The sequence below is a fragment of the Mobula hypostoma genome, chromosome X1 (assembly GCF_963921235.1).
Source record: "Mobula hypostoma chromosome X1, sMobHyp1.1, whole genome shotgun sequence".
Classification (NCBI taxonomy): Eukaryota; Metazoa; Chordata; class Chondrichthyes; order Myliobatiformes; family Myliobatidae; genus Mobula; species Mobula hypostoma.
Genome location: NC_086128.1, coordinates 34,809,407 through 34,836,014, shown reverse-complemented (window position 1 = coordinate 34,836,014; position 26,608 = coordinate 34,809,407). Strand labels below are relative to the sequence as shown.

The 26,608-nt window shown below is 42.7% G+C and overlaps 1 protein-coding gene across 1 annotated transcript in view; it reads left to right on the top strand.

Annotated features, from left to right (window-relative positions):
• The first annotated feature begins 312 nt into the window (after window positions 1-312).
• dhx58 (DEXH (Asp-Glu-X-His) box polypeptide 58) overlaps window positions 313-26,608 on the top strand; it is a 50,097-nt gene continuing 23,801 nt past the window's right edge. The window contains exons 1-4 of the mRNA XM_063037091.1: window positions 313-431; window positions 13,503-13,683; window positions 18,930-19,134; window positions 21,277-21,467. Of these exons, the coding sequence (XP_062893161.1) occupies window positions 13,510-13,683; window positions 18,930-19,134; window positions 21,277-21,467 (570 nt within the window). The 5' untranslated portion in view covers window positions 313-431; window positions 13,503-13,509. The remainder of the gene's footprint in view (window positions 432-13,502; window positions 13,684-18,929; window positions 19,135-21,276; window positions 21,468-26,608) is intronic.

Genomic DNA, 26,608 nt, shown 5'->3' with positions numbered 1-26,608 from the left:
ATGATAATATAGAAAAAATATGGTAAAAAAAACCTGTACTTTTAAGGGTAATGTCTATAGTCTGTGAACGAGAAATTGTGCACTAAAAGTTAAAATCTTTCCTCTGTTGACTAGGTTAGCTTGCAGTTTCAATTTTTGATCAATATCTTGTCAATCCACTGGTACAGATCAGAACATTGTTTATTTGTGGCAAAAGTGAGTTTTTTTTTCACTCAAATGTCATTTGAACTTCAAACATTTAGTTTCTGTCGGTAGTCGATGTACCCCCTTTAAGGGCCCTTGATGCAGGTACTGTACCAGCAGACTTAGTTTCAGTTTCTATTCCGGAAGCAAATAGAACGGAATTTAGTGTTCTATTCAAAAGTGAAGGCAGGATCAGATATTGTCATTTCCTTCGCTGCTCATCGGAAAAGAACAAAAAGAGCTTAGAGGTGAGTTGGGTTTTTGATTCAAAAACGTGGTGTTTGCATCTTGGCTGGAGCTTCTGCTGAAATTCTCCTTAAAATATTTTTTCGAGTTCAATTCCTGCTTGGGAGGTTTGAGTGCAAGAATCTAGGCTGTGGTCCTAGTGTAGTGCTGGTGGGAGTCCAGCATTATCGGATGTGCTGTTTGTTGAATGAAGACCCATCTGCTTTCTGGAGCATCTAGGACATCGGAACTTAAGCATTGGAATAAGGTTTAATATTACTGGCATATGTCATGAAATCTGTTGTTTCGCTAAATGTTGTGTAATTATCTGGTTACCTGTGGGAGCTTGCTATATGCACTTTACCTTGGTAGTACCTTACTCCTGTGGATGTAAGTGACATCCTGAAATTGATTAAGTATTGGCTTAGTTTGACTAAAATAATTCTAAGAACCCGACTGTAGGTATGGATTCCACATTACAGTGTTTGTTTTGTTTTCCTCTCTTGTGTGGATGGCTACTTGAGCTTGAATGCAGATTTATCAGTTTCAGCAACCCCTAACATCTCAGGCAAGCAGCCGTTCTTTGAGTGTTTGCCACTGTGATGCAGTTTCATTCAATGAGTGATTGGTAAGTCCCAGTGAGTTGGTTTTTAATTTATGTCGTACCTTGAAGTAACTTTAATGAGCCAAATCTCTTGTGAGATTTGTTAATTTCGTAGCCTACAGGCAAAGTCCATTGTTGCAACGAATGCTAAAAGGTGCAATCAATATTAGTCATGTACACTCAGTGGCCACTTTATTAGGTACACCTGTATATCTGCTCGTTAATGCAAATATCTGATCAACCAATCAAGTAGCAGCAACTCAATGCATAAAAGCATGCAGATATGGTCAAGAGGTTCAGCTGTTGTTCAGACCAAACACCAGAATGAGGAAGAAATGAGATCTCTAAGTGACTTTGACCATGCCAGACAGGATGCTGATCTCCTGCAGTTTTCATGGACAACAGTCTCTATAGAGTTTACAGGAAGTGGCGTGAAATACAAGAAAATATCCAGTGAGTGGCCGTTCTGTGGGCGAAAATGCCTTGTCAAATAAATTCAAGCTGACAGGAAGGTGACAGTAACTCAAATAACCACACGTTACAACAGTGGTGTGCAGAAGAGCATCTCTGAACACACAACACGTCGAATCTTGATGTGTGTGTGGGGGGGGGGGCTACAGCAGCAGAAGACCACACCGGCTTCCACTCCTGTACCTAATAAAGAGGTCACTGAGTGGATAGGGTGGAGGAAGCATTTTCTTGGAATAGTTTTAAGACAGAGGAACTAAAATACTCAATGAACAAGAAAATCAAACAAAAATAGGAATGTGGAATTGAGATTATTATAAGGTCTGTCTTAGTCCCATTAAATGATGGAGCAAGTTTGAGAAGGAGTGGCTTATTTTTGCTTCCAATTCATGTCCTTGTATTTCCTGGATCATGCCATAGACAGTGCAGTTTAAGTAAGTATGAGCTGGGCTAAAGGGCCTCTTTCCTGTCCAATAACTCTATGAATTTTTGTATCTTTGAGCAATCTGTGTCACGGCAAACTGAAGAGTGAGAGAAAATCTTTGATTGAATCGTGATTTGAATTATAATAACGTTAAATTTCATTTTGCTATCTACCACGGAGAACAATTAAATGCACCAAGTTAGTATATTTGTAACACTCATGGGATATTTATGTCAGTGCACTTTCCACAAAATTTGGATAGATTTCCAACTTCGCTGCTTAAAAATAACGGAAACAACACCGATTGTAATCGGAAGTGCCCCTGGAGGCCACCTCGGAAGAGGCGTGGGTGTAGATCAGGGTTACAAGTGCGCTTAAGGAAATGAGGTTTTGAACTCCCAATACTGACTATATTGCTGGCAAACGTGCAGTCTCTGGTGAATAAAATCGATGATCTCAGAGCTAGGTGCTGAATCACCCTGGGGACATTAGGACCATGTGTGTTCTTAGTTTAACGGAATCCTGGTTAACCCCTTCCATACTGGATGCTGCAATTCAGATCGAGGGGTTCACTATACACTGTCAGGATAGATCTATAGAGTCTCTCAAAAGCAGAGGTGGAGGAGTATGCCTCATGATTAACTCCTCTTGGTGCACAAATATTAGATTAGATTATTAGATTCAACTTTATTGTCATTGTGCCGAATACAGATACAAAGCCAATGAAATGCAGTTAGCATCTAACCAGAAATGCAAAGAATAGTGTTATTTACAAAATAACTGCGAATCAAAAGTGCTACAGCACACAAATATAAAAGTACTGAGATAATACAATATGGGTGCAATACTGCTTAGTGCTGTGATGAGAGGTTCAGCAGGGTCACAGCCTCAGGGAAGAAGCTCTTCCTGTGTCTGCTGGTGCGGGAGCGGAGGCTCCTGTAGTGCCTACCGGATGGGAGGAGAGTAAAAAGTCCATGGTTAGGGTGAGATGCATCCTTGATAATGCTTTTCGCCCTGCCCAGGCAGCATTTATGGTAGATGTTCTCAATGGTGGGCAATTGGGTACCAATAATCTGCTGGGCAGTTTTCACCACATGCTGGAGTGCTTTGTATCAGTGCTGTCCCAATTCTGCTCACCAGACCTGGAATATGTAGCAGTAAAGTGTCGTCCTTTTTACCTACCATGGGAGTTCTCTCGGGTCATTGTGGTAGCAGTTTACATTCCACCTCAGGCTAATGTCAAGCAGGCTTTAGATTATCTGAGCAATGGGATCAACATGCACAAAACAGCGCACCCTAACGCCTCCACCATTGTTTTGGGAGATCTTAACCAGGCCAGTCTGAAAAAAAATCATTAAGCAATTACCATCAACAGATCACTTGCAATACCAGAGGAAACAACACACTGAACCATTGTTACACCACCATCAAGAATGCCTACTGTGCTATTCCACGCCCTCACTTCGGGAAGTCTGATCACCTGGCTGTACTTCTGCTCCCTGAGTATAGGCAGAGACTGAAGACTGCAGCACCAGTAAGTGAGGACCAAGAAGGTTTGGACAAGGGAAGCACAGGACCACCTACAGGACTGTTTGAATCGGTGGACTGGATGTATTCAGGGATTCATCTTTGAATCCGGATGAGTACTCTGCAGTTGTTACCGACTTCATTAAGACCTGTGTGGATGTGTGTGTGACTACAAAGACTTACTGTACATTCTCAAACCAAAAGCCGTGGCTGAACCAGGAGGTACATCATCTGCTGAAGGCCAGATCTGTGGCATTTAAATCTGGCAACCCAGCCCTGTACTGGAAAACCAGGTATGATTTGCGGGGGGCTATTTCAAGGGCGAAACAATTTCTAATGAGGTTGGAGGAGACATCAGATGCTCGGCAATTCTGGCAGGGTCTGCAAGGCATTACTTCCTACAAAGCGAAACCCAATAGCATGAATAGCAGCGATGCTGCACTACCAGATGAACTCAATGCCTTCTATGGACGCTTTGAAAGGGAGAACACAACCACAGCTGTGAAGATCCCTGCTGCACCTCACAACCCTGTGATCTCAGTTTCAGAGGCCAATGTTAGGCTTTCCTTAAAGCAAGTGAACCCTCGCAAGGCAGAAGGTCCCGATGGAGTACCTGGTAAGGCTCTGAAAACCTGTGCCAACCAACTGGCACGAGTATTCAAGGACATTTTCAATCTCTCACTGCTACGGGCAGAAGTTCCCACTTGCTTCAAATAGACAACAATTATACCAATGCCAAAGAAGAATAATGTGGGCGGCCTTAATGACTATCTCCCGGTAGCACTCACATCTACAGTGATGAAATGCTTTGAGAGGTTGGTCATGACTAGACTGAACTCCTGTCTCAGCAAGGACCTGGACCCATTGCAATTTGCCTATCGCCATAATAGGTCAATGGCAGACACAGTCTCAGTGGCTCTCCACACAGCTTTAGACTACCTAGACAACATAAACACCTCCGTCAGGATGCTTTTCATTGACTATAGCTCAGTATTTAATACCATCATTCCCACAATCCTGATTAAGAAGTTGCAGAACCTGGGCCTCCGTACCTCCCTCTGCAATTGGATCCGTGACTTCCTAACCAGAAGACCACAATCTGTGTGGATTAGTGATACCATATCCTCCTCGCTGATGATCAACACTGGTGCACCTCAGGGGTGTGTGCTTAGCCCACTGCTCTACTCTCTATATACCCATGACTGTGTGGCTAGGCATAGCTCAAATATCTTCTATAAATTTGCTGATGATACAACCATTATTGGTAGAATCTCAGGTGGTGAGGAGAGGGCGTACAGGAGTGAGATATGCCAACTAGTGGAGTGGTGTCACAGCAACAACCTGGCACTCAACGTCAGTAAGACAGAAGAGCTGATTGTGGACTTCAGGAAGGGTAAGACGAAGGAACACATACCAATCCTCAGAGGGATCAGAAGTGGAGAGAGTGAGCAGCTTGAAGTTCTTGGGTGTCAAGATCTCTGAGGATCTAACCTGGTCCCAACATATCGATGTAGTTATAAAGAAGGCAAGACAGTGGCTATACTTTATTAGGAGTTTGAAGAGAATTGGAATGTCAACAAATACACTCAAAAACTTCTATCGTTGTACCATGGAGAGCATTCTGACAGGCTGCATCACTGTCTGGTATGGAGGGGCTACTGCACAGGACTGAAAGAAACTGCAGAAGGTTGTAAGTCTAGTCAGCTCCATCTTGGGTACTAGCCTACAAAGTACCCAGGAAATCTTTAGGGTGAACTTTAGTACCCAGGACTTCTCCACTCAGAAAGGCAGCGTCCATTATAAAGGACCTCTAGCACCCAGGGCATGCCCTTTTCTCACTGTTACCATCAGGTAGGAGATACAGAAACCTGAAGGCACACACTCAGATTCAGGAACAGTTTCTTCCCCTCCGCCATCCAATTCCTAAATGGACATTTGAATCTTTGGACACTACCTCACTTCTTAAAAAAATATACAGTATTTCTGTTTTTGCACATTTTAAAAAATCTATTCAATATACATAATTGATTTACTTGTTTATTTATTATTATTATTTTTATTTTATTTTTTTCTCTGCTAGATTATATATTGCATTGAACTGCTGCTGCTAAGTTTGTCATAAGGGGGTGATGGGAGCGGACCCAAATGCAAGACACAGACACTGAATTACTAGGAACAGGACTCAGTGTGTCAACAAAGCAAGGGAAGTGGGGAAGAAAGGATGCTGGACATTGACACAGGCCCTGGACAAGACTAGGATGCAGGGCCTGGGCTAGGGCATGGACAAGAAACATGGAACCCGGACAAGGAACTAGGAACAAGGAGCCTGAACTAGGGACACAGGACTCCGGAACTAGAGCCTGGACAAGGACCCGGAACCTGGATCTTGGTTGAGACTAGGAACCTGGGTCTTGACTCGGAACCGGAATCCAGGTTTAGGCTAGGACAAGACGTGGCTACAGGACAGGACATGAGACTCCTGGACAGGATGAGGGAACTCCAGGGCTGGGCGAGGTACTCCTGGACTGGGCGAGGCACATGGACAGGACGAGAACACAAAGCCTTGACTTGGTCTTGGGAGACAGGAACCTCGAAGCCTTGGACTGGGAACTCAGGGACCTCAGAGCCTTGGACTGGGAACTCAGGGACCTCAGAGCCTTTGACTTGAGCACAGGAAACATGGAACACAGAGCCGGGACCCCTCCTTGGGAGCAGGACGTAGGGCTGGGACTTGTACACAGCACACAGAGCCAGGACCCCCTCCTTGGGACCAGGGCCAAGGGTCGGGGTTCTTTCTATACACAGAACACTGAACATGAAGAGACAGTTCTCCACTCAGGGTAGCGGCAAATGGCTGGACATAAGCAGCAGAGGCGAGGACAAAGAGACGGTTCTCAACACACAGTAGCAGCAAACTGCCGGACCTACCTAGCGAAGGCGAGGACACAGAGAGACAATTCCAAACAACCTCAGACTGTTCCTTATCTTGACACAGCAAGGCCCCGGGCTTCCTCTGGCGGTTGAACTTGACGGCATTACAGGTGAAGGTTGCAGGCGAGGCTTCAGAAGGAAGGAGAAGGGAAGGGAACAGTCCAGCAAATGAAGCTGTCTGTCTGTCTGTATCTTGTTTTACGGCGGTTGGCATCCAGCTTAATGGTGCATTACTGCCACCCTCTGCTCCAGAATGTGCACTAGACATACATTCTAGATCTCTTCACCCAATCGCGCGCGCGCACACACACACACACACACACACACACACAAACCTACACTTCACCCTCCCATCTTTGACCATCCTAGTATCCTATTCCTGTTTATTCGTCATATTCTATAAAAAACCCCTGTATCCCTTAAAAAAGCTAAAAATACCCGGACTTGTGCTCTCTCACCCATGCCCAGCAACCCTTTTAATGTGAATTCCTGCATCCCCAACTCCCTTAATTTATTTTTCATCATTTCTCTCTGTATCCCATACTTCCTGCAACACAAAACTACATGTTCTACTGACTCCTCTTCCTGACATTCCTCACACAATCCTGTCTGGTGTTTCCCTATCATTTTCAATGTTTTGTTTAATGCACAGTGCCCCAGCCTTAACCTAGTCCACACAATTTCCTCTCTTCTGTTTCCATTACCTACCCTAGTACCTGCAACACTCTTTTGTATTTGATATAAATGCCTCCCTTTCCCCTCCCTGTCCCATCTTTCTTGCCGCATTCGGTTGACTTTTTCCCAGATTACACACTTAACCTCTGCTTTACTGATACTAATGTGCATTTCCACATTTTCTTTCTTTAACGCCCTCTTTGCCAACTCATCCACCCTCTCATTCCCCTTCACCCCTACATGTGCTGGAACCCATAGAAATTTTACCTGACCTCCCTGATTTGCAATTCTTGTAACTAACTGAAGGACTTCATAAAGTACATCTTGCCGACTGTTTGTGTGAAAAGACCTTAAACTTGCTAGAACTGAGGATGAATCTGAACATATCAATGCTTTGGCTTGTCTGGCTTTCTGCACCCATTGCAACGCAACCAACACTGCCAGCATCTCCACTGTAAACACCCCTAACTTATTAGATGTTCTTCTGCTGATTCCAGTTTCTTTTGCTGGTATTACCACCCCAAACCCTGTCACTCCTGTTTCAGGTTCCTTCGCACCATCCGTATAAATGTGATCACTATACTTTTCCATCACATGACAGTTAAATGCATTTACCAAATCTGTTTTATATCTTTCTTTCCTTTTTACCTCTAACAAATGCCAGTCTATGTCAGGCCACACAAGCTTCCATGGAGCTACAACTGGATAAACTACTGAAGGACTTATCCTCAGATCAAATACTCCACATTCTTTCGCGATATCATTCCCTACCCGACTAAAGGTATCCCTCTGAAACCTCCCATTTTCCCAGCACTCCTGCAACACTCCTTTAGTAGGGTGAGAATCATTGTGCCCCTGCAAGTTAGCCCAGTAGTTTGCCATCAGTTGCATCCTTCTTAGTTCCAAAGGCATTATTCCCATTTCTACCTGTAGGGCTGACACTGGTGACATTTTAAAAGCCTCACTGCACACTCTCAAGGCCTGAGCCTGAATCACATCCAGTTTCCTTATAAGAGACCTAGCTGCTGATCCATATACTATATTTCCATAATCCAATACAGATCTCACTAAAGCCACATACATTCTCTTCAAAGCTGAACAACTTGCTCCCCATTCCCTACCAGTCAAACATCTCATCACATTTATTACTTTTTTACATTTCTCCTCAACTTTCCTGATATGGTCTGCCCATGTTAATCGTGAATCAAATATAACTCCCAGAAATTTAAATGATGCAACCCTTTCTAATTCAACCCCATACATCCTTAACTTCTTCCCTACCTCAACCCTTTTCCTGGTAAAAAATACAGTTTGAGTTTTGTCTACTGAAAATCTACATCCCCAATCATAACCCCACTCTGATTATATGGTCCATGTTCCTGCCTCTTTTCCACAAGGCCCCATCATCCGCAAACAGTGACCTACCTATATCCACTGGTACCTTTGTGAAGGCATCATTGATCATAATCATGAAAAGTAACGGGCTAATCACACTACCTTGAGGTGTGCCATTTTCCACTATGTACTGTTTTGATAATTCTGATCCAATCCGAACTTGAATTTTTCTACCAAACAAAAAATCTTTAATCCAATTAAAAACTCTCCCACCAACCCCCATCTTGTGCAGTTTAATTAATAATCCTTCCTTCCACATCATATCATAGGCTTTTTCAATGTCAAAGAACACTGCCACTACTGACTCTCCATTTGCCTGGGCCTTCCTTATTTCAGTCTCTAACATAATCACTGAGTCCATGGAATTCCTTCCCTTTGTAAAACCAATCTGATAACTTGTCAGCATTCCCCTTTTCTCAAGCTCATATGATAACCTTTCTGTTATCATCCCTTCCATTATCTTACATATACTTGATGTTAATGCAATTGGTCTGTAGCTAGTGGGTTTTGACAGATCCTTACCAGGCTTCCTTATTGGAATTACTACTGCTTCTTTCCATGCACTTGGTAATCTTCCCTCCTCCCACACTCTGTTATAAAAATGCAGCAACTTCAAGAGTGCTCCTTCTCCTAGATTTTTTAGCATCACAGAGCATATCAGATCTTTCCCTGGGGAGGTTGGTCTCGATCTCTTTATTGCTCTCACCATTTCTGCTAATGTAAATGGATCATCAATTATATCATCTGTTCCTTCCCTCCTGCTTAACACACCTGGGTGTTGGCTCATTATTCTTTCCCTTCTTCTTCTCCCTTCTTCAGACAAATTTTCTGAACTGTGTATCAGTACAAATGACTTGGCCATGACCTCAGCCTTATCCCTACTGGAGACTGCAGTTTTCTCCTCAGATATCATTACTGGATATTCCCATTCCCTTCTATCTCCTCCCATCCTCTTAATCATTCCCCATACCTCTCCCACAGGTGTTGTTCTTCCTACCTTGTCGCAAAAACTCCTCCAACTTGCCCCTTTAGCTTGACGTATAGTTCTTCTCACCACTGCCTGTGCTTTCTTATATTGAACCAAATGCTGCATATTATGGGTTCTCTTAACTAGCCTGAATGCTCTATTTCTGTTTCTTACAGCCTGACAACATTCCTCTGTCCACCATGGTACCAGTTTTCTATTCATCCTATTTTTACTCCTAGGTATAGATCCTTCTGCTGCCATGATAATTGCTGAAGTCACCTGACTGTTTAATTCATCTACATTTCCAGAAATATCAATCTTTGTCAACCCTTCTTCACTCAACTTCTGGAACTTACCCCAATCAGCTTTTTCAAACACCCACTTTGGGGTTCCGCCACCTGGTCTTACTTCAACTCTTTCACCCACTGAACACAAAACTGGGTAGTGATCACTGCCTACTGTTGAAGCAGTCCAAACTCCCCAGTTACTAATGCCGGCCAAGGTATTAGACACTAACGTAATATCTAACACTGACTCAGTTCCTGTTGTTATATCTATCCTTGTGCCGCTACCATCATTCATACACACCAAATCCCTTTCTTCCATCAAATCTTCAATTACCTTTCCATTTGGATCTGTAATCTGATCCCCCCCATATTGTGCTATGAGCATTGAAATCTGCACACCACACTGCTTTATGTCTGTTTTGTCCTTGTATCTTTAATAGGCTGTCCAAATCCAACCTTTTACATGGATTGTAGTAGTTAATTATAACCACTCCCTCCCCTCTCTCCCACACTTCCACCACTATGTATTCCTGATCATCTCCTTTCTCCAGTACCCTATATGGTATACCTTGCTTGATTAACATAGCACAACCCCCTCCTCCCCCTAGATTTCTATCTTTCCTTATCATTGTATACCCATATACCACAAAGTCTAAAGTTGGTTTCAACCAAGTTTCCTGAATACACACTACATCCGGTTTTACAACCATTTCTTTAATAAAGTGCTTGAATTCCTGGCTATTGGCCAGTAAGCTCCTTGCATTCCATTGTAAAAGAATCACCATAATTAGTATTAACCAACACATGACACTTCCTGGCTTGACTGATTACTGACGTTCTCCCTCACTTCCTCCCATGTCAGTCCTACTAACCCTAAATGGTTTACTGCTGCTTTTACCACCAGCTGAATTTTGTCACTTTTTGACTTTACCTCAGCAGTACTATTAATTACTCCTGCAATGAATGTTACTAGAGCCTTTTTGTCTACATAAATCCTGTCATTTGTTCTTTGTTGCATCTCTCGTATCCCTATTGCTCCCTGTTCATTAGGAGGATTATTCTGTTCTCTTGACATTCTTACAGCTTCTGCATAAGTGATCTTTCTTTTCACTCTTATTTCTTGAATTTTAGTCTCCCGTCTGACAACCTCACACCCACTATATGCAACATTATGAGCTCCTCCACAATTGCAGCATTTTGGTTGAACTCCTGTTCCGCACTTTCCATATTCATGATCACCCCCACATCTAGCACATCTCCTCTGCCTTTTACAGTTTTTAGCCACGTGTCCAAACCTTTGACAATTATAGCACCTCAGTGGTTTTGGCACATACACCCTTACTGGGTAACTCATGAAACCCAGGAACACCTTCCTTGGCACTCTTTCTTCTTCAAATTCAATCAGTACTGATTCACTTTCCTTTTTCACTCCCTCCTTTGTTTTCAGTCTTTGAACATTCATTACTTTCCCTCCTTTGATATTCCTCTTTATCTCCTCCATATTTATACTCATTGGTATCCCCGTGATCACTCCTTTACAACCACTGTTTTGTGCTCCCACCCCCCCAGTGTATTCCACCTTGCATTTTCCTATCTCTTTTAGCTTGAGTGCTTTCTCAAGTTGTTCCTCATTCGCACATATTACCAATAAGTTGCCATCATTAAGGACTTTTGCAAATACTATTTCCCCTACCTTATTTGTCAGAGTTGTTGTTAGCACAAACGGGTTAATTTTCTTCATATGTCCCTGAGCCTTCTCATTAAACCTAATTATGACAACACCTCCTCTCTGAGCTTGTTCATCTTTCTCACTTTCAGAGCTTTCTCCACTATCATTTCTTATTCTTTTATTCCCTTTGTCTTGGTTTTTATTCATCCGACCCCTCACTACCTCCTCATTCCCTTTATTTCTCCCTTCACAATAATCCACCTCTCCCCAGCTGCCTACCTCTGGTCCCAAGTCTCTATCCCTCTCCTTCTCCACTTTCTTTCCCTCAACCCCACCTCTTATCTTGTCCGCCATTACTGGACCCACACGTCCCCCTCCCAGCAATTTCCGTTCCTTCCCCACTCTCCTTCCCTCAACAGGTTCCAAACCACATTCACGCATCAAGCAAAACACAGCCATCTTCCAGTCGAGCCAACTCAGCCGGCCTCCTCCGTACTGCAGCAAATGAAGCTCTCTCTCTCTGTATCTTGTTTTACGGCGGTTGGCATCCAGCTTAATGGTGCATTACCATCACCCTCTGCTCCAGAATGTGCACTAGACATACATTCTAAATCCCAGTGACTGAAGCTGAACCCAGGAGCTATTTATGTAGCCAGCCCAAAATGAGAATCAGGTGCCTCAATTGAGGCACTCAACAGAACAAGGGAGAAAACAGGAAAACCCGGAACAAGGATCGATGGACCAGACCGTGAACTGGAATGCAGACTTAACGGACCGGACCATGGCAAAGTTAACAAATTTCACGTCACATACTGGTGATAATAAACCTGATTCTGATTTTGAACTTGTTACTTAGAAGTGGAGCTGTCAATGTGTGCTGGCTGTTGTCGAAAATGCCCAGTTTTCATTTCCATTTATCTTGTTTATTGGAAATCTGATAAAATGTTTCAAGAATAAAGGAGTTACAATATAAGTAGAGCTAAAGGGATAATATTTTTTTCTGACTGAATGCGAATAATGACAATGGAGATTCAAAAACTATGCCTTAAGTCTTTACGTGTAGCCTTCACAATGCAGTTTTCAGCAGTACATGATCCATAATTTCTATCCCTAAAGCTACTCTCTCTCACTGCTTGCTTTTGCTCTCCTAAGCACACCCATCACCTTACAGGCCATGCTGTAGATACTCCAATTTTTTCATGGAGTAGGACAAATGAGATGGTGATGGACTTTAGGAAGACGAAGCCTGCACTGCACCCTGTTACTACTGATGGTGAGGACCTACAAGTACCTGGGGATGCACCTGGATGACAGACTTGAGTGGAGCACCAACACAGAGGCCGTGTACAAGAAGGGCCAGAGTCACCTCTACTTCCTGAGGAGACTGAGGTCCTTTGGAGTATGCAGGCCTCTCCTTCACATGTTCTACCAGTCTGTCGTCACCAGTATAGTCTTCTGTGTGGTGGTGTACTGGGGCAATGGCATCAACACGGGTGATGCCAACAGGCTCAATAAACTGATTAGAAAGGCTGGCTCTGTTATAGGAGTCAAAATGGACACACCGGAGGCTGTGGTAGAACAAAGGATCCTGTGGAAAATCCTGGCAATTCCGGACTGTCTCTCACCCTCTGCATGCCACTTTGGCTGAACAGAGGAGCATGTTCAGTAATAGACTAAGACAACTGTGCTGCTCCAAAGAGCGTTACATGATGTCATTCTTACCTTCGACCATTAGGCTCCATAATGAGTCAACCTATAGCTGGGGAAGTGATGACCCCCTCCTGTTAGACTGTTATTTATTCTCTTCTAATATTGGTATATCTGTGCACTTGTAATGCTACTGTGACACTGTAATTTCCTTTGGGATCAATAAAGCATCTATCTATCTAAAATCTTCTTACACTTCAATCCTGTCAAATCTGGTATCTTATTGATCTTGACATCAACATTCATACCCTTATTCTTCAAGATTCTCAGCATTTAACTGATGAGGAAAACCACACCTTTTAAGTGAAAGTGACAAGAAAAAGCAGATTACTTTAGTGGCAAAGTGTTAAAAAGATGTTATATCAACCCTAAGCTAAATCCACAGTCTTCTTTGAATTTAAAATGATTGAGAGGGTTAACTTCTTTTGGCCTTGTTGCAGATACACAATGCAAATTGATTTGAGAGATTATCAATGGGAGGTTGTGCAGCCTGCTCTCAGAGGAGAAAATATCATCATATGGCTACCGACCGGTGCAGGCAAGACTCGGGCAGCTGTGTTTGTTGCCAGACACCATTTGGACTCAAGAAGACAAGGCAAAGTAGCTGTTCTTGTAAATAAGGTAAAATATACAGTCAGCATTTTAATATTATACAGGTTTCCCCCGCCATCCGAAGGTAGAGCGTTCCTATGAAACGGTTCGTAAACTGGAATGTCGTAAAGCGAAGAAGCAATTAGCATTTATTTATATGGGAAAAATTTGTGAGCGTTCGCAGCCCCAAAAAATAACCTACCAAATCATGCCAAATAACACATAAAACCTAATATAACAGTAACATATAGTAAAAGCAGGAATGATATGATAAATACACAGCCTATATAAAGTAGAAATACTTTTCCACAATCATTGCCTGCACTGTTCTCCATAGCGAAAATCTCGCGCAAGCACTCTCGGCAGAAAATCTCACGCAAGTGCTGTTGGCAAAAACACGGCGCAAGCGCTCTCAGCAGAAACACTCTCTCCAGTAACCTTTAAGCTATGAAGCTGCCAAATCATAGCAAATAACACGTAAAAATACACAGCCGATATAAAGTAGAAATAATGTATGTACAGCGTAGTATCACTTACGGGAATCGGGAAGACATTGAGCACACTGATGATGGTGTGTTAGGCTGAGTCGTCGCAGGTTGGGGTGGTGCTGTGGCCCCCACCCTCCGGGCAGCGAACTGATACCGATCCACGAAGCATGCAGGGGTCCAGCGGTAGCCAGGAGCCACACAGCACATCTTTAAGAAAAAAGCTGAAATAAACAAGCTAATTAATTAGGTGCCGCCCGGCACGTAATTGTCAGCCCAGATCAGACCGGGTGGCACCTAATTAATTAGCTTGTTTATTTTGGCTTTTTTCTTAAAGATGTGCCGTGTGCCTCCTGGCTACCACTGTATTCTCCGCGAATCGGAATCTGTCCGCGGCCCGGGGGTTGGGGTGGTGGGACACTGGGGTGTCATTTCATCGTCGTCTGTTTCCATCGAGGCAGGCAGGTCATCTTCTTCTATGTCTGCCTGCCTCAATGTCGAAGGTCGAGGTTCGTCATCTGCTATGGCTGATCTGGAAGGCTTGAAAAACGACAGTATGCTGACTGCTGAGCCTCGCGCATTTTTCTATCATACAGTTCTTTGTAAGCACTCAAACCATCTTGCAAATATGCCCTAAACCAACGTACCCTTTCAAAATTAAAGTCGTACTTTATCATTGCAGCGAAAATCTCATGCAGTTGCTTCACGTTCAGTTCCTGGACAACTTCACTTTTAGTCCATTCGCTACTGTATTCTGTTTTGATTGTTATCCTTTCCTCTTCCAATTGCATCAGCTCTTCATCTATCAGTTCTTGGTCATGGGATGCCAAAACCTCTTCAACATCATCTTCGTCAATGTCCACAAGCCAAACTCACTTTGTCCTTACTTCGTTCACCACGATCAAAACGTTTAATTATGTCTAGTTTTACACTAAGTGTAACACCCTTACGAGCTCTTTCAGGCTTTTCCGATACCTTAGAACTCATCTTGCAAACGGATGCTCAAAATAAATTGACATAAAGCACAGATGCTCACAGGCATGTGTTCAAGCAATGCTGGCTAGAATGCAGTTCCGAATCCAGGGGAGAGTGGCTGCTCGGGGTGCGCGCTGCTTTTTTTTTGCGCGCTGCTTTTCCCCGCGCGCTGCCTATTTCCGTAACAGTGAAAACACCTCCTGTTAGCGAAAACAGGTAACTAATGTAGGTCTTTCATAACAGTGAGGTTTCGTAAAGCGAACGCTGGAAAAGCGGGGGACACCTGTAAACCAGGGATTACTGAGTCAGTATTGTTTAGAACAGCTTTATTACTGACAAAGGAACTTGCTGGTAGTCAATGGCTGTTCAATGTTGAACAAGTAGCAGCTGCCAATGTAGTTCAGAAAATGGAATTCTCACATTTACTGGATGAACATCACCAGTGCTGTCTCATTTGAGCTTTGGTCACAGAGTCATACAGCATGGAAACAGGCTCTTTGGCCTAAATTGTTCATGCTGTCTCTTTTGCCCAGTGAGCTAGTCCCATCTGCCTGCATTTGGTCCATAGGCGTCTAAACCTCTCTTATCCATGTACTTATTTAGATAGCTTTGCGAATGTGCCCATCTGAACCACCATTTCTGGAAGCTCATTCCAAATTTGCAACATCCTTTGTGTGAAGAAGCTGACCCTGATGTCCCTTTTAAACCTTTTGCCTCTGATCTTAGCCCTTTGCCCTCTTGTTTATAGCACCCCATCCTTGGGGGAAAAGACTATGTGCTGTCATCCCATTTGTGCTCCTTATGATCTTATATACCTCTATCAGGTCACCCCACAGTGTCCTACATTCCAGAGAGTAAAGTCCCAGACTACTCAACCTCTCCTTGTAATTCAGGCTCCCAAGTCCATGCAACATCCAGGTAATATTTTTCTGCACTCTTTCTATTATAACAACATCTTTCCTATAACAGGGTGCCCAAAACTGTACACAATGTTCCAAGTTTGGCCTCACCAATGCCTTTTATATAACTGCAACATAATTCCCAAACTCCTAATCTTAATGCCCTAACTGATGAAAGACAGCATGCTAAACACCTTCTTCACCGCCCTCTCTACCTATAGTGTTGCGTTCAGCAAACTGTGCATTTGCACTCCTAGGCCCCTCTGTTCCATAGAACTCTCCAGGGCCCTACCAGTCACTGTATACAGTAAGTCCTATTTTGGTTTGATCGCTCAAAATGAAATACTTCATATTTTTCTGGGTTGAAAATCATTTGCCAATTCTCAGCCCCAATTCTGGCTGATCAAGATTCCCCCAGTAATTCCTCCATACTACAATATGTAAAACACCACCTATTTTAGTATCATCCACAAACTTGCAAACCATGCCTTGTACATTCACATCCAAGTAGCTATATAAATTACAACCCTACTAACCTGTATGGCAAATCACTAGACACAGGCCTCTACCTGATAAACAACTTTCAATCATCACTCTCTGCTTCCTGCCACTGAGCCAACTACGAATCCAATCCACTATCTTCCCCTGGATCCCATGCGATCTAACCTTCCGGCTTGCCATGAGGGACTTTGTGAAAGGCTCTTGCTAAAGTCCATATAGACAACAGGCACTGCATTACCCTTATCTATCCTTTTGGTCACCTCCTTGAGGAACTCCAAGAGACACAACTTCCCATGAACTAAGCTTAGCTGACAGTCCCAAATCAAATCCTGTCTCTCCAAATGCTGGTAGATCCAGAGATATGGATTACAAAGTCGGGGTGAGGGTCAGATATTTAAGATTGAGATTAGGAGAATCTCCTGCGGCAATTTACTCATCACCGATGTCAGTCTCATTGGCCTGTAGTTCTCAGGCTTGTCTTTGAAATGCTCCACAAACCAAGGTACCCTTTAGCCTTTCAGAATCTCACCTGTGGACAGAGACAAAGCAAAAATCTGGGTTAAACTGATCAAATTTACCCTGCCTTGAAACACTCCCAAAGGGATTGTTTTGTTCTTGTATAACATCATTGTGTGGATTGAAAGAGATAATTCCCCTGTTAAAGGCAGAGAGTCCATTATCTCTTCATTGCTTTCAGGCAACAATTCCAGTTGAAATATTATTCTTGAAATTTAGTCTTGAGCTTTACAGCAAAGTGCTTTCAGTGAATCCGTTAGATTGATGTATCTGCCACGAGAGTTGAATTAAATAGGTCTGCTTTTTCACAAAGTGCTGAAAACACTCAACAAACGAGGCTGCATCTGTGGAGAGGGAAGCAAGAATTTTATATATGGATCAATGATCTTTCCTTGACCCGAAATGCTACCTGTGCTTTTCACTCCGCAGATGCTGCCTGCCGGTTGAGCATTTCCAACTTTTGCTTTTAGATTTATGTTACATTTTATGTTTGGAGGGATAAGATGTAACTAACATTTATTGGAATTTTAGAGGGGTCGCCAAATTGGATGATGATTGAGAATTTTTCTCCTGCAGGAGAATCCAGAGATATGGATTACAAAGTCGGGGTGAGGGTCAGACATTTAAGATTGAGATTAGGAGAAACATCTTCATTCAAAGATGGCACATCTTTGAAATTCTTCATGGAAGCCAAGTTTATAAGTATATCCATTGCTGAACTTTGGGTACAAAGGGAAGAAAATAGGAATGAGACCATAAGACCATAAGATATAGGAGCAGAATTAGGCCATTTGGCTCACCAAGTCTGTTCCGCCATTTTCCCTCTCAGTCCCAATCTCCTGTCTTCTCCCTGTATCCCTTCATGCACTGACTAATCAAGAATCTATCAACCTTTGCCTTAAATATTCCCAAAGATTTGGCTTCCACAGCCACCTGTGGTACCGAATTCCACAGATTCATCATTCCCTGGCTAAGGAAATTTCTCCTCATCTCCATTCTAAAAGGATGTCATCTATTCTGTGAAACAGAGGAACTGAGGAAGAAAGTTGAATTCTACCTAGAATCTTAGGCACGGTCATAATGATTGTCGGAACTGATTTGAAGGACTTTATATCATTTTCCAGCTCTTAGGGAGGCACGGTAGCATAGTCGTTAGCACAACGCTTTACGATACAAGCAAACTGGGCTCAGTTCCTGTTGCTGCCCGTAAGGAGTTCATACAATCTCCTCATGACTGCGTGGGATTCCTCCGGGTGCTCTGGTTTTCTCCCACAGTCCAAAGACGTATCAGTGGTAGGTTAATTGGTCATTGTAAATTGTCCTGTGATTAGGCTCAGGCTGAAATCAGGGGATTGCAGGGCGGCATGGCTCAAAGGGCCAGAAGGGCCTATTCCATTCTGTATCACAATAAACAAAATTCTTCCTTTCTTCCTTGTAGTGCTCCCAAAAATCCCCTCGTCTTGAGCAGTATTGGTGAAATTCCCTGGGAAAGCAATAATAAGTTTGATTAAGTAAATGTACACACATTATGATCAGGGTATGGAATTCTTACTTTTATACTTTATTGTCGTCAAACAATTGGTACTAGAACGTACAATCATCACAGCGATATTTGATTCTGCGCTTCCCACTCCCTGGATTACAAATATTAAATATTAAAAATAGTAAAAATTAGTAAATATTAAAAATTTAAATTATAAATCATAAGTAGAAAATAGAAAAATGGAAAGTAAGGTAGTGCAAAAAAACTGAGAGGCAGGTCCAGATATTCGGAGGGTACGGCCCAGATCCGGGTCAGGATCTGTTCAGCAGTCTTATCACAGTTGGAAAGAAGCTTATCAGTAGTACTGAAATATAAGTATCTGTATGGTAAACAAAATGATGGGAATTCATTTTACAGGTGCCTCTGGTGAATCAGCATTATGAACAAGAGTTTAAGCCATCCCTAACACCCAAGTATAAAGTGATTCCAGTATCCGGTGACACTGAGCTTAAGGAGCAATTTGCATACATTGTACGGAAGAATGATGTTATCATCTGCACAGCACAGATCCTGCAAAATTCACTGATCAGCACAGAAGAAGAAAAGCACATAGAGTTAACAGGTAGAACAATTTAATCTTCCAGCTCTGTGCCCTTCAGAGTAGAAGCAATTTGGTTTATAAAGTGTTGCATGGAGGGAAAGTAGACCACATGGTTGCACTTTTAACAATTAACCGGATAAGCTCGATGGGATGACTTGTTTCAATTAGCTTGGGTGTAAAGGATGCATTGGTAACTAGTATTATTTATTTCTTCCCTTCTGGCAAAGGATTCAGGATTATGTATTGTGCTAAAATGTTTAATTTTGAACAGGTTTACAATGGAAGGCTTTGATCATGTGCATAACAGACAAATGAGTCATTTTGCTACTCACCTCCCCAATCTGGTTCCATCAACCCATCATCTCCTCCCCAGCCTATCACCTACCATCCTCTGTCACATGCTTTTGCTATATATTGGCTATTTTTCCAATTCCCTCTCAGTCCTGATACAAGGTCTTGATCTGAAAAGTCGACATACATTAGAACATAAAAAATTGGAGCAGGAGTAGGTCATCTGGCCCATTGAGTCTGCTCCACCATTCAATAAGATCATACCTGATCTGTCTGCAGACTCAGCTCCACCTACCTGCCTTTTCCCTCTAACCCTTAGTTCCCCTGCTATACAAACTTATATCTAACTGTGTCTTAAAAGTACTTAATGACGTAACCTCTACTGCTTCCCGGGCAGAGAATTCTGTAGATTCACTACTTTTGCCAAAAAAACAATTTCTCCTCATCTCTATCTTAAATCTATTCCCTCAAATCTTAAGGCTATGTCCTCGAGTTCTAGTTTTCTTTACCGGTTGAAACAACCTTCCTGCCTCTATAATTTCTATCCCTTTCATAACTTTAAGATCCCCTCTCATCCTTCTCAATTCCAGTGAGTGTGATCCCAGATGACGCAATCTTTCCTCATGTCTAACATACAGTACATCTTCGCCTTCATGCTTTACTCACTGAGTTCTTCCAGCTTTTGTTTTTGCTTTTGCATACAGATAGATTGGTGATCAAATTTCTCTCTCCAGGCCAATATGCCAGTTGCCCAGGCACTTTTGATCATTCAACATCTGATCCCAGAAGGTTAACAAATATTCACATGCATTTTTCTAGGACACAGATTGGTTGGAAGGTGAATGTTAAAAGCATTATGTGTACCATTGTATTTTTCCAACATTGACCTGAGTTTAACTGTGTGTTTGTCCATCGTCGATGTCAATGAAGACCTCGATACCATTATGATGGTGTCGAGACTAGCGCGTGATTTGGATTTAAGTGAGGGAGAGTTGCGCAGCGTCAGCCTCACTCTCTCTTCCCAATTCCCATCTGGATCCAGTGGCAAGACAGAGTCGAAACGGCTGGAGATGGGACTAGGCACAGTGGATGACCAGGACGTCTTCTGTGTCTTGTCGTGCTCTACACGTTCCACGATGCTTGCAGAGACCGCCTTCTTGACCGTTGGACCTTCCATTGGTCTCGTCCGCTCAATCCGCCAGAGTCTGTCTTCACATGCTGGGATAGACAACTCCCTATCTCACCGAGGGTTTGAGACCCGTCGGCTACCCTCACCTGGTTTAGCCGGCTTGTCGAAGCCGTTGCCCGGGGTGTGGCCGCTGTCGCATGCAAACAGCTATGGGAGCCACAGGTGAGAGCTGATTGCCAGGTGGGGACCAAAGGTGGGCTAACCGCCTTGAAAAAGACGCGACATGTTCCCCCACCAGAGGTGCTACCCGTCCTTGACACTCCATACACCCCTTAGTTTAACTACCTTATACACTAATGGCTTATACTCTGCACTTCATGTCCCATTAGTTCATGGTTGTTATTTTCTAGTCTTTAGATCCATGTGCTATAATCATAGGGTCCCAAAGAAATATTAATGGAAGTCTCAACAATCTTCTTGTGAGTTCCCATATTCCACCCATATGCTAGAACATGTTTTTGCATACACAAATTCCTTACATACATACCTCTGAAATCCCATGATGTAATGAACTTCTGGTGTCTCTCCACAGATTTTGTTTTGACTGATGTTAGAGAGTTCAAGAAAATTAAAATCTCATTGAGTTTGAAGAGACTCGGCCACAGAGGTGAAATATGGAACTGTAACTTCCAGATTAACAGATTTTCTTGAGGAAATAACTTTTGTTATTCTTCTGAATTTAGAGTTTTCTCTGCTGATAATTGATGAGTGTCATCACACTCAGAAGAATGGTGTGTATAACAAAATCATGACCCGGTACATTGAAGCAAAGCATAACAATGGGAGCAACTTACCGCAAGTCCTTGGACTCACAGCATCACCTGGAACCGATGGTGCCAATACATTTGACAGAGCGGTGAACCACATCTTACAGGTTAATACACCTCCATGAACTCAACCATCAACTATTTGTGCATAACTTTAATGTTTTCTGCTTTGGGGAAAATTTATGTTCTTGGTCCATCCTCTTACCAGAAGTGCTAACCAGTTGCCATGAGGCCTTGTGTGCCAAGCAACACACATCAAAGTTGCTGGTGAACGCAGCAGGCTAGGCAGCATCTCTAGGAAGAGGTACAGTCGATATTTCAGGCCGAGACCCTTCGTCAGGACTAACTGAAGGAAGAGCTAGTAAGAGATTTGAAAGTGGGAGGGGGAGGGGGAGATCTGAAATGATAGGAGAAGACGGTGGGGGGGGGGGGGGAGGGAGGGATGGAGCCAAGAGCTGGACAGTTGATTGGCAAAAGGGATATGAGAGGATCATGGGACAGGAGGCCTAGGGAGAAAGAAAAGTGGTGGGGGAACCCAGAGGATGGGCAAGGAGTATAGTAAGAGGGACAGAAGGAGAAAAAGGAGAGAGAGAGAGAGAAAGAATGTGTGTATAAAAGTAAATAATGGATGGGGTACGAGGGGGAGGTGGGGCATTAGCGGAAGTTAGAGAAGTCGATGTTCATGCCATCAGGTTGGAGGCTACCCAGACGGAATATAAGGTGTTGTTCCTCCAACCTGAGTGTGGCTTCATCTTTACAGTAGAGGAGGCCGTGGATAGACATGTCAGAATGGGAATGGGATGTGGAATTAAAATGTGTGGCCACTGGGATATCCTGCTTTCTCTGGCAGACAGAGCGTAGGTGTTCAGCAAAACGATCTCCCAGTCTGCGTCGGGTCTCGCCAATATATAGAAGGCCACATCGGGAGCACCGGACGCAGTATATCACCCCAGCCGACTCACAGGTGAAGTGTCGCCTCACCTGGAAGGACTGTCTGGGGCCCTGAATGGTGGTGAGGGAGGAAGTGTAAGGGCATGTGTAGCACTTGTTCCGCTTACAAGGATAAGTGCCAGGAGGGAGATTGGTGGGGAGGGATGGGGGGGACAAATGTACAGGGGGGACAAATGGACAAGGGAGTTGCATAGGGAGTGATCCCTGCGGAAAGCGGGGGTGGGGAGGGAAAGATGTGCTTAGTGGTGGGATCCCGTTGGAAGTGGTGGAAGTTACCGAGAATTATATGTTGGACCTGGAGGCTGGTGGGGTGGTAGGTGAGGACTAGGGGAACCCTATTTCTAGTGGGGTGGCGGGAGGATGGAGAGAGAGCAGATGTGCGTGAAATGGGGGAGATGCATTTGAGAGCAGAGTTGATGGTGGAGGAAGGGAAGCCCCTTTCTTTAAAAAAGGAGGACATCTCCCTCGTCCTAGAATGAAAAGCCTCATCCTGAGAGCAGATGCGGCGGAGACGGAGGAATTGTGAGAAGGGGATGGCATTTTTGCAAGAGACAGGATGAGAAGAGGAATAGTCCAGATAGCTGTGATAGTCTGTAGGCTTATAGTAGACATCAGTAGATAAGCTGTCTCCAGAGAAAGAGACAGAAGGATCTAGAAAGGGGAGGGAGGTGTCGGAAATGAACCAGGTAAACTTGAGGGCAGGGTGAAAGTTGGAGGCAAAGTTAATGAAGTCAACGAGCTCAGCATGCGTGCAGGAAGCAGCGCCAATGCAGTCGTCGATGTAGCGAAGGAAAAGTGGGGGACAGATACCAGAATAGGTTCGGAACATAGATTGTTCCACAAAGCCAACAAAAAGGCAGGCATAGCTAGGACCCATATGGGTGCCCATAGCTACACCTTTAGTTTGGAGGAAGTGGGAGGAGCCAAAGGAAAAATTATTAAGAGTAAGGACTAATTCCGCTAGACGGAGAAGAGTGGTGGTAGAGGGGAACTGGTTAGGTCTGGAATCCAAAAAGAAGTGGAGAGCTTTGAGACCATCCTGATGGGGGATGGAAGTATATAGGGACTGGACATCCATGGTGGAAAAAAATGCGGTGGGGGCCAGGGAACTTAAAATGAAATAATTGTTTACCAAGGTTTGCTTACTTAGGGCCAGCTCATGCTGAACAACTGCTGTTTAGGAATCACTGCCCATGTGTAACACCTGTGTAGTGCTCGTCTTATCTAGTGTGACTGGTTGCAGCACCCTTTATGAGAGTGTCACAGTACTACACTAGGTGCTAGTAGAAACTCTAGGTACCGGAAGGAGGGAGTGAATAGAAAACACACACTTCTGGAGGTAAGCTTTGTTTATAAAAATAGCAGTATATACAAAATATTTACACGAATAAGAACAATTCAAAACTCCAACATTCTGTTTAGGTTCTAAATCTCAGATGTCAACGAAAACCAAACTCCTTTTTACGTTTGTAGTTAGAATCAGTGAAATTCATTAGAATAACCTTTATTACTCCAATTTCCCTAACTAATTAGATCTATTGTTATTCCCCTATTTTGAGGTTTACAGACTAATCTTTCACTTTTATTTATCCCTAGTTAGTTAGAAAGCTAATTCAATTCCTATTCTTAACCTCAGTTTCAGTTTCAGGTCAGTATGTCTACAAATTCAAATTCAATCCCAAAAAGAAAATCTCTTAACTCCTTTCACGACAAATGCTCCAATATCACAACTTTTTAACAAAGTAAATCTCATTCAATCACTAATCAAAATCTTTGAAAAAATAATCAGTTCTTCCAGAAAATCAAATTCAAATCCTTTGAATGAAAAATAAACTTGTACATCCAATTGTATTAAATCCTCTACTTCTTGAAACATTTTGTTCCCGTGCTGGCACTTCGATCTTGTTCCTTGGTCTGATGGATGAAATAGCGGGTCATCCACAGAAAGTCGATTCACAAAACTTACAGCAAAAACCTGACCTGTATACAACAGGATTACAATCCGTAAGTTCTTACATGAATTCTATTTTCTATTTCAAAATAATTCAATATCACATTGAACGTTTCTCAGTTACAACACATTTCACACACAAATTATACACTTGGAACAGTAAAAGTGTTTTTAAACTCACCAAGTCCCTTGGTATAATTTAACAGAACTAATTCCTGGGCACACAGTAGAAATCTTGGACACCACTCTCTGCTGATATCGTCTTGCTGTAGCTGATGCGCATTATAGCTGTAGCTTCAATAAACCTTTTATTGATATCATTTCTGCTCTAGGGGTTTTACCCTGAGTACTTCCAGTAAGTAGGGTAGAGATACGAACTACTAACTTCACTTTTAACAGTTTATATCTTTAGTTAGTTTATAGACAATAGACAATAGGTGCAAGAGTAGGCCATTCGGCCCCTCGAGCCAGCACCGCCATTCACTGTGATCATGGCTGACTGTCCACAATCAGTTTCTATAGTTTGCTGTGTTTCTGTCACTTGTCCATACCTTGTCAGCCACACCTTGTTCTCACATAGCTTTTTTTTCCCCCCAAGTTCTCTTTTTTTAAATTCAGTAAACCGTGTTTCCATCTCTTCATAGGTGGAGCTTTCTAACATTACATCTTTGTGTTATATTAACCTAGGTTACATATGGTACTCACATTGTCACACTGAGTGTGGGGCCATGTATTGTTCTTTGGAGTCCAGTTGGTAGGTTGGTATCCAGGCAACATTATGCAGAGGCCTTGTCTTCAAAACAGCCTGAAATGTAGGGTTGCAGCTTTGGCAACTCTGAATTCATAAATCATGTTAAAATTTTGAAACTATCTCAAACATTTCAAAACTACTTTAATTGAACTAAATAAAATATGTTTTTCAAATGAAATATGAATTAATAAAACACAAAACTAATTAAAATATTCATCTGAAGCAAAATTATTACAAAGATTAAAATAAGGGAAGGTAATTTAAAAAATGCAACTTGCCTTTGCCCTGTTTCTTTTCCCCCGCAAAATCTGTGTCCCATGAAGTCTTTTGAAATCACTGGCATCAGGGATCTTGAGCCAGGTCCGAAGGGAAGTTTCCCACAGTGACACAAGACTGGGCTCCATAGGGAATTCATTAGTCAGGTGAACAGAAGGATTTGGTGCTTCAGATCCATCAACAGGTCCTCTGCCTCCATGGTTTTATATCACACACATGGAAATATGTGAATCGTTGAATGATAGTGAGTCTGATTAGGGTTTATAATCTCAGGCATCATAAGTCTTATGGATCTGAAGGTTTTGGACTGGACTAATTGCTTAAAAAATTTTGGACCGTTGCTTCATTGAGTAGATCCTGTGTCAGAACAGATTGGTGTTGGCAGCTTGAGACATAATCAGGTTGATAGAACAATCATTGAAACACTTGACATAGGAACCCATATACGTGGCAATGAAACATTTGACATCTCTGAGGTAAATTAAAGTAGTACATGAAAGCAGTACATGAAAGCAACTTTGAATCCAGACACATTTACAAATATTGACTCCTTAATTAAATAAATAAAGCTTCAGTGCAAAATGTTATGTTATATTTTCAGCATAAATTATATCTTCTAATGTAAAGATTGGTTTTGCCATATTGTTCATCTTCCATTTCATTGACATAATACATGATGCATGCTTTTTGACAGCAATAAGATCACAGCTCAAAATGCAACAGCACCCAAGTTAATAAGGATTTTCACTTCATAAACCAAGTGGCAGAGAGTAATTTCAAAGGCCACAATCTAATCTTACAGTTCAAATAATAGTTATAGACTGAATAATCCTTTTAATCAATTCTGTCTCACTTGGGTTATAGTAATTAGCTAAAGCTCATTAGGTCATACTTTAAAAAGAAGGCTGTTTTGAAATGGTTCACATGGAGGTCAATGAGACTAAACGCAGAGTGAGCCAGCACTATTGTGTAATACCCCAGGCTAGGGTCTACTTGACTTCGCAATAAATAGTGTGCCTTCTGCCTCCTTCAGGAGTTTTTGAAATTCAGATTCAAAGTTAATCCACAATGGAAATAAAACTCAGATTTATCTGGTTTTGACACTTTTCACATTCCAATTACAGTATACGGCCTTTAATGTATTGTGAATGGGTAAGCGCATTCGAGATTCCAATTTTTGCTGACTTCCTCATTTGACTTCTGCAAGTGACTAGGTCAGGGTCAGCTTGCCAAGTGCTGAAGGAGTAGAGGGAACTAATTTTAATGTGCATGGAAGGAAAGAAAAATAATTTTGAAGCATTGCCATGTTTAACATTAAC